This window comes from Blennius ocellaris (genome assembly GCF_963422515.1).
Source record: "Blennius ocellaris genome assembly, chromosome: 18".
Taxonomy (NCBI): Eukaryota; Metazoa; Chordata; class Actinopteri; order Blenniiformes; family Blenniidae; genus Blennius; species Blennius ocellaris.
In genome coordinates, this window is record NC_137667.1 from 14,071,628 (window position 1) to 14,088,352 (window position 16,725).

The 16,725-nt window shown below is 38.9% G+C and overlaps 1 protein-coding gene across 1 annotated transcript; it reads right to left on the reverse strand.

Moving 5' to 3' along the window:
• Positions 1-8,775: 8,775 nt before the first annotated feature.
• LOC308143308 (hydroperoxide isomerase ALOXE3-like) lies at positions 8,776-14,556 on the reverse strand (the record flags this gene model as incomplete). The annotated part of the gene is made up of 14 exons (XM_080514047.1): positions 8,776-9,458; positions 9,575-9,745; positions 9,886-9,986; positions 10,099-10,220; positions 10,434-10,600; positions 10,710-10,796; positions 10,928-11,131; positions 11,264-11,407; positions 11,608-11,780; positions 12,315-12,418; positions 12,551-12,673; positions 12,786-12,867; positions 12,973-13,177; positions 14,410-14,556. The coding sequence occupies 14 exons, from the start codon at positions 14,554-14,556 to the stop codon at positions 9,279-9,281; spliced, it is 2,010 nt and encodes a 669-aa protein (XP_080370173.1). The 3' UTR covers positions 8,776-9,278.
• Positions 14,557-16,725: the final 2,169 nt, after the last annotated feature.

The following is a 16,725-nucleotide window of genomic DNA, read 5'->3' on the forward strand; positions in this document are numbered from 1 at the left end:
CGTTGCCACGCTTTCGTTTTCTGCAGGCACCAAAAACAAGCATTCAGGAAGATTTCAAACATAAATCGACATGTAATAGGATGTTATGGCGTCACACCCAACATGTCATGATGTTCATGTAGGTACAAACAGCCAGAAGTGTATTTAGAGCCAGAAGTGGACAGTGAACTCACCTTGAAGGGCCGCTGACAGCAGGAGCAGGAGGAGCAGCAGGGGGGACGGGAGCCACGCTGTGCGTGAGGTCCACAATCCACTGTAGACAAAGGAAAAGTGTTAAATGCACAAGTTCCACAAGTTGAGAGACTGTTAAGATCAACACCAGGAGACACCAGATCACTTTGATTGATTATGAGGCAACACACACGTGTAGTGAGGTGATATTTAAAGGCTAATTGAAGGAGGAAAGGTTAGTTTTTGTCGACTGATTAAAGGGTTAAAGAATCCCTTGTATTAAATTCAATGTAATTTGGATCAAAAGTGTCTTTTTAAAGCATATTTTGTTGTGTAATTGAAAGATGTATTTCATCGATCACAATAAACGTTTAAAACTCAATGATCAACCATCAGTTGTGGACATTTAATTTAGATTTCATCTCCTGAACAGTCCCACATTGCTCTACATCTTTAACATCTTAACAACTGAAATTACAGTCCAGAACTACACCCAGATCTCTGCTCATCTTGACTCCATGTCACTCAGGACGTCAAATCAGGCCACTTACCGGACGAAAGACGACTGGAGGGAATGGTCCGGGTGTCGCCTCAGGAGGCTGGAGACAGACCTCCATCTGATCTCCTCCTCCACCCAAGACCAAGTCAAGCAGTTCGTCCGGGAAGGGTTCCTCCACAACAGCTGTGCATGTGTGGTTCAGGTACATTCTGGAGATGGAAAGAGAGTTGAACATTAGGATGAGTTTCACAGTCACTTTAACGCTAAACATGTTAAAAGAATAATATGAACACTAATAGTTTTTAACTTCAGAAATGACTGAATTTATTATTTCACAGCAGTATACAGTATATAAACACAACTGATCACACTTCTAATGAACATAAACCACAATTCAATAGCTGTGGCAACAACTAATGGCAATTAGACTAATGCTAATTAATACTTGACTAGTGTATAGTGATAACTAAAATAAGTATACTTAATTAATACTAATTAAAGAGAATTCACAGGAAGATAAATGTTTAAAATATACTGAATTGCAACAAAATGAACTGTCGAAAGCTTCTGAGTGAAAACAGTATGAAATGTTGCTTTTCCAACTCTGCCAGTTGAAACTAGATTGTATTTGGCATTTCAGTGTTGAATTAAAAACAGAACCTCATGAAAACATGGAGCCACATTAAGATAAACTGACAAGAATTAGTCAGATAAGTCAAACAAAACTCCGTAAAGCTCCTTGTGTATAAACTTCCTCTGACACCTTATAACAGTTCAACCTGCTCACAGGCCCAAAAACATGTCAACAATCCATCCGGGTCACTTCTAATCTCAATTGTTTGTAAAAGTGGTCACACGCCAGACAGCAGCACAAAACCTTCGAAAAATACTCAATCTGTACTCCACTTTTAATAGACAGATGTAGCTGAGTGTTTAAACACAGATAACAAAGGAGATTAAGCATAATGGTGCTGGTTAGCATACCCTCCATAGGGACACTGCCCAGTGAGTTAAAATAGCAATATCTCTTAATTGTTTGTATGTGTCTGAGAGAGAGAGGTGATACATATATGTGTGTAATAATAACAATATTTGTGGAAAAAATAGCAGTAATAGTGAGAAAGTAGACGTAAAACTACAGGTGTTTATGCACGTTGTCATGGAGATGGCCTCCCATAGCATGTTAGCTTTAGAAGCTAGCATAAAGCATTGATGGATTTGTATTCTCAAACAAATAATTATTAGATAGTCCAGTGACTTAAAGTTTTTTTAAAGACTTTTTAACTTACATCAGTTTTATAGTGTGAAATGTTACTTTTCCCACTTTCTTAGTTAAAACTTGGATGTACTTAGAGTGTTTCCAGAGTGTAACTCTTGTTACTGTTAAGCCATCAAAACAACTAAAAAAGAACTGTAAACTGAAGTCAAAGTGTAAGATTAACCAAAAGCATGCAGCATAATTCCAAAGCAACGCGATCTCATATGGCAACGGAGCAACATTTGCAATAAGTGACATAAGTTAATGAGACAATTTAATATAAAATAAACTGTGAAAAACTCAGTGGGTCATCACTTACTTTGGTTGTTGAAGGATGGAGCAAAAAAACCAGTGCTGAGAAACCAAAGTCTGGAAACGATGGTCTCCAATGTCCTTCACCTCACGCTCTGCTGGCTCCTGCGACACTAAACGTGAGCGGGGCTAACGGCTAGCAGCGACGCATTTGAACGTCAAGTACAGAGTAACTGTCGCTTACCTGGCGGCAGCTTCCGGTAGCTTCCGGAAGCTCCATCAGCAACGATGTCTCGACAGTGAATGTGTCAAAAACATTGGTTTTCTGTAACTGCAAAGTCAATCTTATTTCGGGAAAATTACACTTTGAATAATTTATATTTCTGCCATTTTAATGTTCGTTTAAAAATGGAAACAATAAAAAAAACAACGCAATTTTTTAAAAGTCTGTTGATATATATGTCTATATTGATAATTATATTATTTATATTAATAATATGTTATTATGTTAATTCATTGTATATAATTATTATTAGGCCATATTTACAAGATCGCTCTGTCCCGTAAAGCCACGCGGCGGCCTGGTGTTTCGGGTCTACTGGTTCCCGTGTAAACTGGTGACTGTCATGGCCATCACTGTTTAACCACATTTACAATAAAGTTTTGAAGTGACTCTTCTTTTAACATCTGCAGTTACGAGAAATCGCGACTAAAAGTAGTAGGTCACTAGTTAACAGGGACGCCAGATATTCCGAAACACCGGCGACAAGCGCGGCTGAACCAGCTACAGCGACACGTTGTTCCTGTCAATGAGCTCAAAATTATTCATCCCTATCGGTGGGAAAACAAAAGTAAAATTAAACGGAGGAAGGAAGACAGACAAAGGTAAGACCGTTGCTGGTGATGTTGGCTGGATAAGAGGAGGTTTAACACTGAGTTTTCAGCAAATTAGTTTGTCCTGCTTGCCTTGTATACATGTCTGGATGGTTGGATTGGTTTGATTAATGGAAGTTGGCTGATTGAAAATGAATATGTCACATGAATAGACAGCCTGTGGCCATGAGACCGACTGGCTGCCTGCCTGGGGGGTAGTTGATACTCTTCCATTGTTCACTGTAAATTGTCTCTCAGTATTTTGACGCTTAACATTATTTTGTCAATATTTAGTAGTACTGTAACAATTGTAGTGTGTATTATATAGATCTGCAATTACACGTGTGAAGTGTAAAGCTTTATTTTGAAGTGAATGTTAACTATTTGGCCTATTGATGTTTATTTTATACTATTCTGGTAGCTCAATTATCTTAGTTTTGTTATTTGAACTTGTACAATGTGTTGATTAATACAGGATACCCCTTAAAGACAAGAATTTAAAAAATGTGTACATGCTTTAAATGGGACACTGGACATTACAATGTTTAAGATAATAGTGGCTTAATTAAAATTTTGTGTATTACTGCAACATCACTGCAATTATGAAATAGGAATATGTGCTGATGACAATTTTTTCTTGAAAACCTAAAGAACTTTTTCTTTACAGGAGCAATTCTTAAATATTTTGGAGCTCCAGGCATTGAACCAGAAGGATCTTTCCAGCTTCATGGACCATCCCATTATTCAGGACCTTCTCCTGACCAGGAAGCAGTAGGACCGTCTTCATCTGCAGATTTACAAGGTCAGTGGCCTGTTTTTGGTGCAACCAGTATGAGGTAAAATAAAAAAAGTAAAATAAAAACGCGCCAACTTTTTCTCAAAGCTGAAGCTCATCAGGACCTGTCAGAGGTCAGAGGTCATCCAGGGACAGGGTTGCTTCACTGGACCTGCAATAATCAGCATCAACCATGAGATGTCTGGCATATGAGGACATCATTGATGACTGCAAGTACAAAAGCCTGGCAGCAGACATTTTGAAGGCAATACATTGTGACTTTAAATGAAAATGTGTTTATTCATGATGTGACTAAATATATTAAGTTCTATGGTGTTTGAGACTGGTTTTTAGTGTTGGCAGGTTTTCATTGTTGCACTTTAATACTTGTCATAAAATAAAAGCAACATCTGATTTAAAGTCTTAAAAACACTCAGTATCTGTTTTATTTATTGAGGTATGAAGGAATGTTGTTTTTCCATGTATTATAGTTTATTTCATCAGTTTAACTGGCCAAGTGGCTCAAAATGAGCTTTTTAATTTTAAAATGTGAAGCCATCAAAGGAAAATCTAAAGGATTAGGAATCTCCCCGTTATAGTTTGACAAACCAAGGCTCCCTAAACACCATCTCACTCTATTGACTCTATCTCACTCTATATAAATTGGGTACATATACAGACAAACAGGCCGCTTTATACCAAAGTTTACTGTAAACTTGTTCCGCCGGCTCTAACCAATGAGCTGACAGCATACTCACACATCAGTATGACAACACAGAATCCCGCGTATCTCATTGGTTGAAGTACAGGCGCTCGTGAACAAAATACCAGAAGACAACAGACGAGCCTCCAGAGCAGCATGGTGACAGACTCATAGTACACCTTTGACCAGTAATGCTTCTCCGTAAAAACATAAAAAAGCTGCAGAAATACAGGGAGGGATGAGAAAAACTCTATATCAGGGAGGAAAAATTGCGTGATAACACTGCACTCTGTGCCGGCGCAGTTTTTCAGGCACCCCGCTCTCTGCATCTGGGAAGATCTCCTTCAATGACATGGAGAAGATCATTGAGCAACTTCGCCTGGTTGGCAGGTAAGAAGGAAACAACTGCCAGGGTCGTGATAAATCACGTTTATCATTATTGATTGTTGGAAACTAATAAATACAACTGATAGATAATATATGCAACAAAGAAATACATAATCATAAACTTACTATACAGCATATGCACACACACATACATAGTATATATATATATATATATATATATTCTTTTATACAACATTTTACAAACTCAAACAGTTCATATACATAATATATGAATGGATAAGTAAATAATAAATAAACTATGCAGGTAGTCAAAATACTATACAAAATTATAAATAATAACCAATATGATTTGTCCCCTTTTATTCATCACTATAAATGACCTCTGTGCTAGTTATGACTCAGGTCAACTTCGAGTCTCTATTGGCCGAATAAACATATCTATGGATGAGCTTCATGAGGAGTGTTTCAGATTTAGATTCAGACACCTTTATTTATCCCACAAGGGGCAATTCATTTGTAGTTCCCAGTTGTACATTCACATCCATGCATTGGTGATGACCAATGACTTATTCAATCTGTCAGGAATCGGCAACATAGGGAAATGTCAGAACATAAGAAATCAATAAAACCAGAAAGAGAAGCATTTAACAAGATATCACAACACAAGAGAGTGAAATGGGAAGTAAGACAATATGTAAGACAAGTGTAATATCAAGATATTTATGGTAATTGAAATTGAAAATGTTTTAAAATGAGTGCAGTTTGTGTTTAAAAGCTGTGTATGACTGCAAACAGCCTTCAGCAGAACCTCACTACACAAGCTCACTACAGAACCTCAGGAGAAGGAAACAGTCCCAGAGAACAGCAGCGAAGTGATGCCAGTTCCTCCGCAACATCCAGGCTGTTGTGTCTGCGGACAGGATTTCTTCTTTCATGAAGAATAAGTAGATTGATGTGCAAAACAAAGGTTGAATTAATTAGAAGTGAGCTCATTTTCAGCCTTAAATGATGAAGCGTCTTGCTCAGAGTTTTACTCTAACACTGACAGACCAGCAACTCCTCACTGCACCAAGAGTTCAACAGAAATACAAATGGAAAAAATAGACATCTTTACATGAATCAGCATTGAGTTTTGAGTTCATGAGTTCAATATTTGTTTTCTTTGTTACTTTAACTGTAGTCTATTGTCGTTCACTTGGAGGGACAGACATTTAATGTTAGACCTTTTCCACAGACTGTTTGCACGTTTCTTATTGCACTAAATGTGCATTATTACAGGAACGTTCTACTTTTTATTTTTTCTATTAATTTATACAATTTTTAGTAAATTTTTATTGATTCTGTTGTAATTTACACCGGACGATGTTCTGTTACACAAATATATATTTTTATTCTGTGAAGCAAGACAGGTTTCTATTTAAGAAAGAATTACAGATTTTGTTCTGTAAATATTGGTATTTTGCAATAAAAATAAATTGCTAAACAATTTGTTTGCAATGTGTTCATATCACAAATAATATGCATCTACTAAAATTCGCATTCAAGTCAGATAGTAAAACAATTTCACCACGCCAGGGATGGTGAACGCTATCGGGTCAGCCTGTGAGGTGTCCCTTGTTTTTTGTTTTTTTTCATGGAGTTGGCGACCCGAGGTCTGAGTGTCCTTCAGTTCCATGATGGGAATCCAGCTAAAGCCAAATCCCAACAGCCGTTAACAATGATGTCTATCGTGTGACAAATGCCATCGGGGGTCATAAAGGTATCAGTGTTGTGATGAAAGGTCATTTTGAATGGGATGGATCAAACCAGGGGTGCCAAACATGAGGTCTGTGGCCAGAACCGGCTCACAAGAGGCTCCAAATTATGTAGCCAAAATTAAGCTAATATGACAATAATGCAAGCATTTTTTTTTTTGTGTTCAACGATAATCTGATGAATGAGAAAAGACTGTTCCTTCATAAATCTCAAACTGTACCTCTGTACATATGCCGGAGGAACGCTCCGCTGTTGTTCTTCTCGTATGTTATGGCACTGGAAGGTCTTGGAGCGCTCTTCTCTGCGGCCTTCCTGTGTATCATTTCAAACATGTTTTAAACATATTTACAATTGGGTTTAGACATTAATGAGACTGGTTTCAACATATTTGGTACTAGTTTTGTCATCTTGTTAGACATGTTTAATATGGGTTTTAAACTTGGTTGTGAAAGTTTTCAATCCAATAAAGATTTACCATTTGGCCAAAGTCTGGTGAAACTTTGTTATGATCCTACAGAATTGGACTTTTTGTGGAAGCAGCTCAGAACCTAACCTTTTTCTAACTCTGGTGGACAAACTGAATGCCCAGCTATCCCATTAATCCATGTTTAATTGTAATCTTTAGCTGAACAAAAGTGAGGTGATTGAAAAGAAAGTCTCTCCATGATGATTGGGGAGACATTACACTGCTGCCATAGTGAGGCAAATGAGAGTGGAGATTAGGAGATAACCACTTTTACTGGGATAATTTTAATTCGTTAAGAGCACAAGAAGGCCTCCTCAAACATGAATGGCAAAACTAAAAAGGCAATTTAACAAGACTGAATAGACATTGGGACTTGTCCTTTATATAACTGCAGGTGAATTGGGTGATTTTAAATGTAATGGCTCTTTAAATGCCGAATTCCTTCATTTTCTGCATTGTTCCAGTGTGCCTTGTGATAATACCTGGTGGGAGCAGTCTGCGGGGGCCCCTCTGGACTTCTCTGGACCTAACGGAGCTCCAGTCGTTTCTCGTCTTTGCTGGGATTCCTACGAAGGTTCGGTAAGACTCTGACCATTTCCTGTTGACCCACTGAAGCGTGCAGTTGGAACGCAGGCAGACAAGATAAGTACAGAGAAGCCAGGCATATTTGTTTTCCTTCTGAAGCTGCATGTTCCATATGAAATGTTATTAAGGGAACAAACTTGTGTCTGCGGTGCTCCTGCAGGGTTCGCTCGCCGCTGTGGCGTCGACACAAAATGCTCCTGTGAACCTCCCAAATCTCAGATTTCCCATTATGACTCGAGACATGAAACTATTTGCACATGTGGCAGATTTACAGTCCCATGTCCGTATTCACAAATTATCCGGAGGCTAAAAGTCGCTCTGAGTGACGTCACTCTTAAAAAAATCTTAGAATTTTAACATTTCGCTTCGAATTTTCCCTTACCAAGTTAAAAGTAATTCACAAATCATCTTAAACCCTAAGAGAGCTTTGAAGGTGGAAAACCGCTAAAAGGAGTGAGGAGGGCTAACAGTTTCTTAAAAAGCAAAAGCAAAAGTAATTGTTGTGGTTGAGAGTGAAGGCATCAGTGATTTTGTCACTTTTTTGGGGGGGGGGGGCAAAAAGCACTCCATGTTTCATTACTATTAGTCAGTTATTCAATCACCAGGAAAGATGCAGGAAGTTGTAAGTTAAAAGGTTAATGCAGCAATTGGCTGAATCACACTACTTTTTAGTTTAAAAAATACATGCTTTATTGGTGTATTTATTAATTAGCCATGCAACAAATTCTAATCTTCACACACACAAAAAAATCTAAATACATAAAAGTGTTTATGGGCATTATAAGTGAAGTGTGGGCTGAGCATCTGTACTGACAGAGAGTGAACACACAAGTAAAAAGTACAATAAATTCAAGGCAAAGTTATAATTAGAGTAATGCATCATCTTTTAATTGTAGGTATGACAACCTTTCTGGGGGAAAAAAACGGTTTTACATAAGAGAGCCAATCGATGAGTAAAAGGTACATTCCTACTGATTCATCAGTTCTGTCATTTTAAATGCATAATTATACCTTACAGAGAAGAAAGTTCCCAGAGAAGCAACAGGGAGCTGCAACCGGAAAGACGACTCCTATAAAGAGATTGCCCAACAAGTGATACGAAACAATCAACGTTTGTACCGCTTCATCCTAGTTGAAGAATGAGTGTCAAAATGGACTACAGGCGGAAGCCGTAATATCCAGAGAACACTCTCACCTTTATATGCAAACTCCAACATAGAAAGGCCCCTCAGCCCACTATGCCACCTTAATTAAGAAACTAGATTAGCGTATTTCTCAATAATGTCCTGAGATATCAGTCCATGTGTTGTGATGGACTGGTGACCACTGCAGGGTAAACCATAGCCTTGTCCATAGTTAGCTGGGAACGGCTCCAGCGACTCCGAACAGGGTAATGCAGGATAGAAAATGGATAGATACACTCTGCATGAGTCAGGCAACCTTTTAATCTACGTTCAACTAGTACTATGAGTTTCAAGCCCTTTACATGTATCTAAAATAAGTCCACACACCTCTTTGAACAAAACACAACAACAACCAAATTAATCTGTAAACTGTCGGTTGAACCGTTAATGTGGGCTCCTCCGAAGCTTCTTAGATAGTGACACTATTTTCGATCTCAGTTGGGCTCAGATATGTGTAAGGGAGTTCAAGTTTAGTGTTTCTTGCTGCGATAGTGTCAGTCAAGCTGCACAGATCTGCTTGAAATTCCTTGATCGTCTGCTTCAGGGCCGTCTCATGGAACATGTCCTCAGTGTAAGCACCCAAGAGAACCTGTAAAGGTATTCAAGAACAAATACAAGCATTTTCCCCCAGCAGCACATCAACATTCTGCATTTGTCTCTGTCATAATCAGCCAGCTTTGTAAAGTATGTTCATCCGTCACTGACCATGTCGGAGTACTTCTCTGAGAGCACCACAACCAGTGCTGCAAAGGTGACGGTCTCTCCGACGTTTGGGAAAGTCTCCAAAATTGTCTGGATGCTCGACTGGCCCTTGGTGGTTGGAGGAGGTTTGCGTGTCAGGAACGAGCCATTGGGCATCCAGGAAAGGAAGTCAAACTAGAATATAATTTAAACCTTTGTTAGTGTGTAAGACTGAATATTCATTTTTGAGCCATGTAAGTATAGCATGGTACAGTATATCAGAAGTGTATCAGAAGATAATGAATGAAGCAGTTCTGCTCCACTATTGTTCCCACCTGCCCATTGTTGAGTGCAGCATGCTGAGCCGTCACAGTGAAGAGGAGCATGGTGATGAACTTGACAACTTCCTCAACAGTTTTAAACGCTGTTGGAAACCCTGTTGACAGCACAGTCATCGTTAATTCAATTATGTTTCGCAAGAAATAACTGAACACCACAGTGACATTTTCGGGTTTCATTGTCAAAATGAGGCCATTTGTAGAACTGACCTGCGAGTTCATTTGCCAGGAAGCCATGTGTGAATATCTCATTGATCCAATCCTGCAGCTCGGTGTCTTTTACCACATCACTGTCAGCGGGATAGTAGTGCTCCACTACTTTTCTCACGAAGCTGGTACAAACAGATCCGTTTAATTTTAGACTACTATTCTAGGCATTCCACAAATGTCTTTTCTTTTTCCCAAACGGGATAACACAATTCTTTGAAGATAGTACATAATCTCATTGCGACCGTAACAATTGGTACACGTGCCAAATAGTGTGGAGTATCTCAAAGGTGCTTTGTGGCAACGTTATTTTAATGAGCTAATTCAATTATTGAGACCTCTTGATGATGTTCCACAGCTTCAGTCCGTCATCTCTGTAGTAGAAGTTTGCGACTGAGTCCAGTCCTCGTGCAGTGATGTTGTCTGGCAGACAGAGGGAACTGTAGGTCATTTCGGACAGACCTCTCCGGATAAGCTCTGTTATCCCCTCATATCCGAGTGTCGACTGAAAAAAATAAAATAAATGAATACATGAATAAAAACAATGCTAAAAACTGTGATGCAATCCATGTTTCAATGGTCATTTTCTGCAACATGTATTCATGCGTTCATACAGTATTCAAAACTCCCTTCGGTCCAAACAGGATGGTACGACTCAGAGTGTTGATGTGCAGAGTGTACCGAAAGTGTGGGATCAGGAACTGTAGGGACAGAGGAAGGAATCAGATAGTTACCAAATAAATGCCAAAATCAGACAAAGATTCAAAATGGCCTGAACTGGTTTTCTTTCAGTGTATGTTAAACAGCTCTGCTGTAACCTGTATAATTGTACCTTGTAGAGGGGATGGATGACAGGAAAGCTGCGGAGTGCAGCAACACCAAAGACTTCTGCCAGAAAATGGGTTCCCATGAGGTGACAGACTGCCTGATATACCAATGTATCGGTACTTTTGACAAATATCTTGGCCAGCAGCCAGTCTGTCTCTGAGTCACTGGGCAGGAAGATGGGGTTCTGCTTTGAGGGCTGTTGATGCAACTGGACAAAGATATAATACAGAAAAATATGCATTAAGTGCAGTGCAAGTGCAAAAGCTTCCAGGTCAATGGTGCAGAGTTGTAGTTCAGGAAGCAGAAGAATATATGGACACATGTACAATCAGTGAAGTACCTGTATGGCGATGGGCATCAATTTGTTCTCTGGGTTCATGTAGAACAAACAAAAACCAGAAGCTGTCTGCAGATGTTCCCCCTCATACTCCCTTGTGAGTATTTTGTCCATTATCTTCTGGTCACAGAGGAATATATTTCCTTTCTATTTTTTTTTGCAAAAACACAGAGAAATGCAGCCAATCAGATGTCAGGAAACAGCATATTTAAATTTCAATGTTGAACAACAGTCATTTATGAAGAATATAAGACATACTTTTATCAGATAATAAAATTCAGTGTTAGGGAGTAAAAAAAATAAACCTACAAAGAGCTTTCATACTGAAAGCTGCTCATCTTTCATACCTCCATTTCCTTCTTAAGGGAGCTTCCCTCCTGCAGGGACGGCTTCACCATCTCCTCTGTGACGGGGAAGTTTGGAGGGAGCTCAGAGCACCTCTTGATTTCCCTGGGATTCGTTCCATTCAGAAACTGGTAACCAAAAAAGTCATCTTCCATCCAGTGCTCTGCGACGTACTCTGGATGGAAGAAAAAGAACAATAGATTTTGTAATCTGTTATTGCAGTAATTAAGAACGCTGTTTTTCACAGTATTTCATTTTCTGTATCCAAGTTTAAAAAGACAAAAACAGTAACTATCTTTTGCACAGCATCACAATCAGATTTATCGGTAGAAGCATGTAACACTAAATTAAACGTCATAGTTTGTTTTCCCTGACCGATGTGTCAGGCTGTTCACCTGATAAAGATTAAGATGTCATCACATGTCAGATGATGTTCTGAGGAAAACTGCAAAATGCAGCCGAAACATGTCGGCAAAGTAAAAACCTCCTTCTCTACTTTGTCGGTGTAAAAGAAACTACAACATGTGTTTGCATGCCTTCACATTTTTAGTGAGTATACAAATGGGATATTGACTTTGACTTTAGCGCCGTCCAAAAAGGGAAGACGAAGAAATCCAGAAGCTGTAGGCTGAGAAGAAGCTGCTGATCTACCTTGAACCAACATAAACCAGCCAGTAATATGTTCACTCGTATGTTAATTGCTTTCTACCTGACATTGGAGTCTTCTGACAGCAGAAGATGTCCTTTATGTTTTCAAAGCTGCTCCATTGTTCAGTAGATCCAGCCATCCCTTTAAAGAGCAATTCAACGCCGCTGAGGAAGGAAGGAAGGACATTGCAAATAAATATACATTCAGTAAAAACAAAAGTCCAGATAATCGTGGTTCAGAAGAAGATTTTGCTCTTGCAAGTTAACACAGAGGTCATATTGTAATTACTGACTCACGCTAAGCCTTTTGCGAAGTCAAACTCATGTTTTCGGGACAGAGAGAACTGCACCTCTGCCGGGAGCTCAGCGATGTCCGTGTAGTGGATGTGATGTGGTATTTTCTCATCAGTAATCGCCCATCTGAAAAGAAGAACACCACATGAACATCTGTCGTCTGAGCGTCTGAGACCAACCACAGCTAGATGTGTGTGTGTGTGTGTGTGTGTGATACACTGCACACATGTAAACTCACTGGTACAAGTTCTTTTTAGTGATTAACTCTTTTTTCCGGTGGTCAGTCAGCAAGGGGTGGTCCTCCTCAAAAACCTTAATGGCTGGAGAGGAAGCAACCCCCCCAAATTTAGAATGAAATGAACAAAATGATGTATAAATATTTGAAATTGTCAGACAAATGATGCAATGTTGAAGTTGAAGCCCACCTTTCCCTCCTCTCAGCTCCACCAGTTCCCCCCTGGAGATCCATCTGTAGCAGGGGAACAGAATGGCTTCTCCTTCTGGGGTGGCCACCACTATTTTGGAGCAGTACCACTGATCTTCAGGCAGAATGAAAAAAGGATCTTTTTCCACTTTGAGCAGCAGAAGTTTTCCCAGAGGCGCGGCAGTTTTAATGGTATAGGTCCTCGTCTGGAAATCAAAATTAACACGCATATGAATAAAAAAATAAAATAAAATCCCAGCTACTTTATAAGAACTTTTTTTTTTTTTTTTTAAAGAGGTGGTTGAGTTATAGAATTAAGGGTCTGTTACAAGTGGAAGCTCTGGGGAGATACCATCCTACACTGAACAAAAATATGAAATGTTGTTTTTGCTCCGTTTTTTCTTGACCTGAATTCAAAGAGCTAGGATGTTTTCTAAGTGCACAAAAAGCCAATTTCTCTCAAAAATTGTTAATAAATTTGTTTAAATCTGTGTTTGTGAGCACTCCTCCTTTGCCAAGATAATCCACCCACCTCACAGGTGTGGCAAAACAATATGCAAAGTTGTCCAATTATATGTAATGATGGTTCATATGAATGGGCTGGTAAGGCCTCTATGGAGTTTCACAATGACCTATCAAATTAAATCTTAAGTGCTGGAGCAGGAAGACATGAATAAGAGCACCAGGGTTGAGAAACACACAGACAAACACACCAGGAAGAGGATGCCCCTGATGAGCTCACCCATCAATTAATGTCAGAAATTATGAAATCCTGTAAAGCACCGATAGAGTCATGCAATTAACCTGTGAAGGGATGGGCAGCCTTGGTCATTGTGAAACTCTCTTGAATGTCCACCCCAGAGGGCCACATTGTGACTGAGTGAATGTTTGGGAAATGGAAAACAAACAAATCCAAACACAACTATATGCCACTAAATTAGGTTAAATGAATCAACAGGCACGTTTTTAGATATTTTCATCTTGAAAATGTTTTAATAGTTCATTACTTACAGAGTATTCACAATTGGTATCAAACTTAAAATTAAAAAAATTACTGACTTCGATTAGCTTTCTGGCCACACAGAATGAGTAAAGATCCCCAATGTGCTAGCCAAGCAACTTACCCAATCCTTTTTTGTTTTATCCATTTAGAGCTGATAAATTAGATGGTGCAAGCTGGATATAATTTCTTATGAAGTAATTTTACAATAGAATCCAAACACTTATGCAAGTTACTTTCAAAGCTGCTTTTTACCTTGATACAGTATTTTTGATTTTTAAGCTCTGTATGTTATTTGCTACTTTTCTTCACATTTCCTTTCTGTAGTGATGATAGTAAAATCTATCTGACTCATCACAGAGATAAATAGTACTCTCACAAGCAAGCGTTATGGACCTAACTTGAGAAATCACAGTTAAAAATGTGTCTTGAACCTACCATCCCTCTGAGAGCATCAAAGCCGAAGTTGTCCAGTTCAGTTCGTTCGCTCTCCCCCTCTGTTCCAAACAAGGTGGCGTATATGTAATCCAGTGTGCCGCCATATTTCATGTCACCTGTGGTCACCTCTAGTTTGTATTCAGCCATGACAACAGACAATAAAGTCAAAGACCTCAAATACTTTTGGAAAAGAAAACAGGAATGTTGCAGATGCTGTGATGTGCCAGTATATTTAAGGACTGAGTTTCACCTCTGCAGGTGGGGAGAGTAGATAACATTGAGGGTGGAGTTAAAAACCGCCTGTGAAGCCAGACAGGTTTCACCAGCTGTCAGTGTGAACAGAACATCCTGGCAGGGCTGTAGTCAAGTCCACCTCTATCGAGTCCAAGACAAGTCCAAGTCAGGGTTTGTCGAGTCCAAGACAAGTCCGAGTCACAAAGGTCCGAGTCTCAAGTCCATGTCCAGATGAGCACAAGAGTAAACCTTATGACAGAAAAAAAATATTTTCACAACCAAAAAATTTGAGAAATTTCATTATACTAAACTCTTCTAATAGGGCTTTTCCACCAGAAAGAACCAGGTTCTCGTTCAGAACCAGTTCTTAAATGAGCACCGCCAAACCGGTTCTTTTTCCATCATTAATGGATCCAAGTGAGAGCCACGTCAGAGTCGTCAGATTCAGACCAAAGAGCCAGAAAACATTGTCGCTTGTCGCTCGATTGGTGTTCATTCATGTCCGTCTTGTTTTTGTCCGGAGCCCCGGAGAGGCCCGAGAGAGAAAAAAAGAAACATATGAATGAGCTTTGGGCTTATTTTTCAACATTTGGGCATTACATTGCGAATTTCTGCTCCTTTCACTATTTGTGGACATGTCTTAATCAAATGCTTCAACATCAGGAGGAATGGAGGTGTAGAATGATAGAACGCAGCTCTACAGCCGTTTATAATGGCAACCTGCGTAAACACATGCTGAATAAAGTTCTCTTTCACATGAAGCGCCATTAAAAGTAGTGTATTGTTTGTTTTTTAGTTGCTGATGAATCAAAAGTATGGCTTCATGATAAAGAAGTTCTGTGGGACAGAAAATAATAGTGGGGCATCTCATAGATGTGAAAGTGAAGTTAGTTACAATGATGTTACCGTGAAAAAAAAAATGACAATGGAAAACTGCTTCTAAATTATATTTTGATGTAGCTGACTGCCAGTGGAAGAGCTCTGCAGCATCTCGAGAGCCACGGCTCCTCGATCGCAGATTAAATGATCTCGTTCCCTTGTGTTATTAACTTGAGGGAGCGGCTCGGTGATAGCCAAAGCACCTCCAAGAAATGTTTTTTTTTTTCAATGGTTTATTTAGAATTTTTTTTGTGTGAAGATTATAATTTGTTGCCTGGTTAATTACTAAATAAAACATGTGATTTTTAATTTATTTTTTAAATAAATCTTTTATATCACTTCTATCTGACTTGTCAGTTTGCCAGTCCACCATTTCACAGAGTAGAAAGCATATGTGCTTTTCTAGCTGCAGTGTTCTTTTATGCTGAGAAGTCATCAAATATTGGCCGAGAGTGGTGTCACCATTGGCTATTTACTATTTTGATGACTAACTGAAAAAAGAGGGTTTGAGTGCATATGGCTAAATAATCAAAACTGAATACTGCTCCTTATCTAAATACTTCTACCTATTCTGGTGAAGCTGGTTTTTTTTTTTTTTTTGCATCAATGACGGTCCTCACTTGGTGTGGGGGAAATGATCCTACTATCAATTAATGTTATTTATATTTTCTAAAATTCTAGAAAAGGTTGAAGCAAGTCAATATGTGACCATTTAAGGACTAATTGCATCTTTTCAGTCGGGTTTTAGAGTTAATCTAAAAGTTGGACAAAGTTACTAATGATCTTCTTTTGACCTCAGAACAAGGACTTGTCTCTGGTCTTGTCCTGTTCGATCTCAGTGCTGCATTTGACACTATTGATCATAACGTCCTACTCCAGAGACCGGAACACATCATCAGGATTATAGGTACTGAATTGGTTTTGATCATATTTATCAGACATATTCTACTTTATTCATGTTAATTATGACTCTTCAGCTCCTCAAACCGGTCAAACACGGAGTTCCAAAATATCCTGTATTAGGTTCTATTCTTAGATATAACATAAGTTATTAGAATAAAGGCTAAATGAAAAAAAAAAGATTGAGAGAAAATATCACCTATGATCATTCATGTGGAAGAATTGGAATTTCCTCTGTAAAAGTACCTTGAGATGATTGTGTCATATTTTATGCAATATAAACAAAAGTATAATTGTACTGAA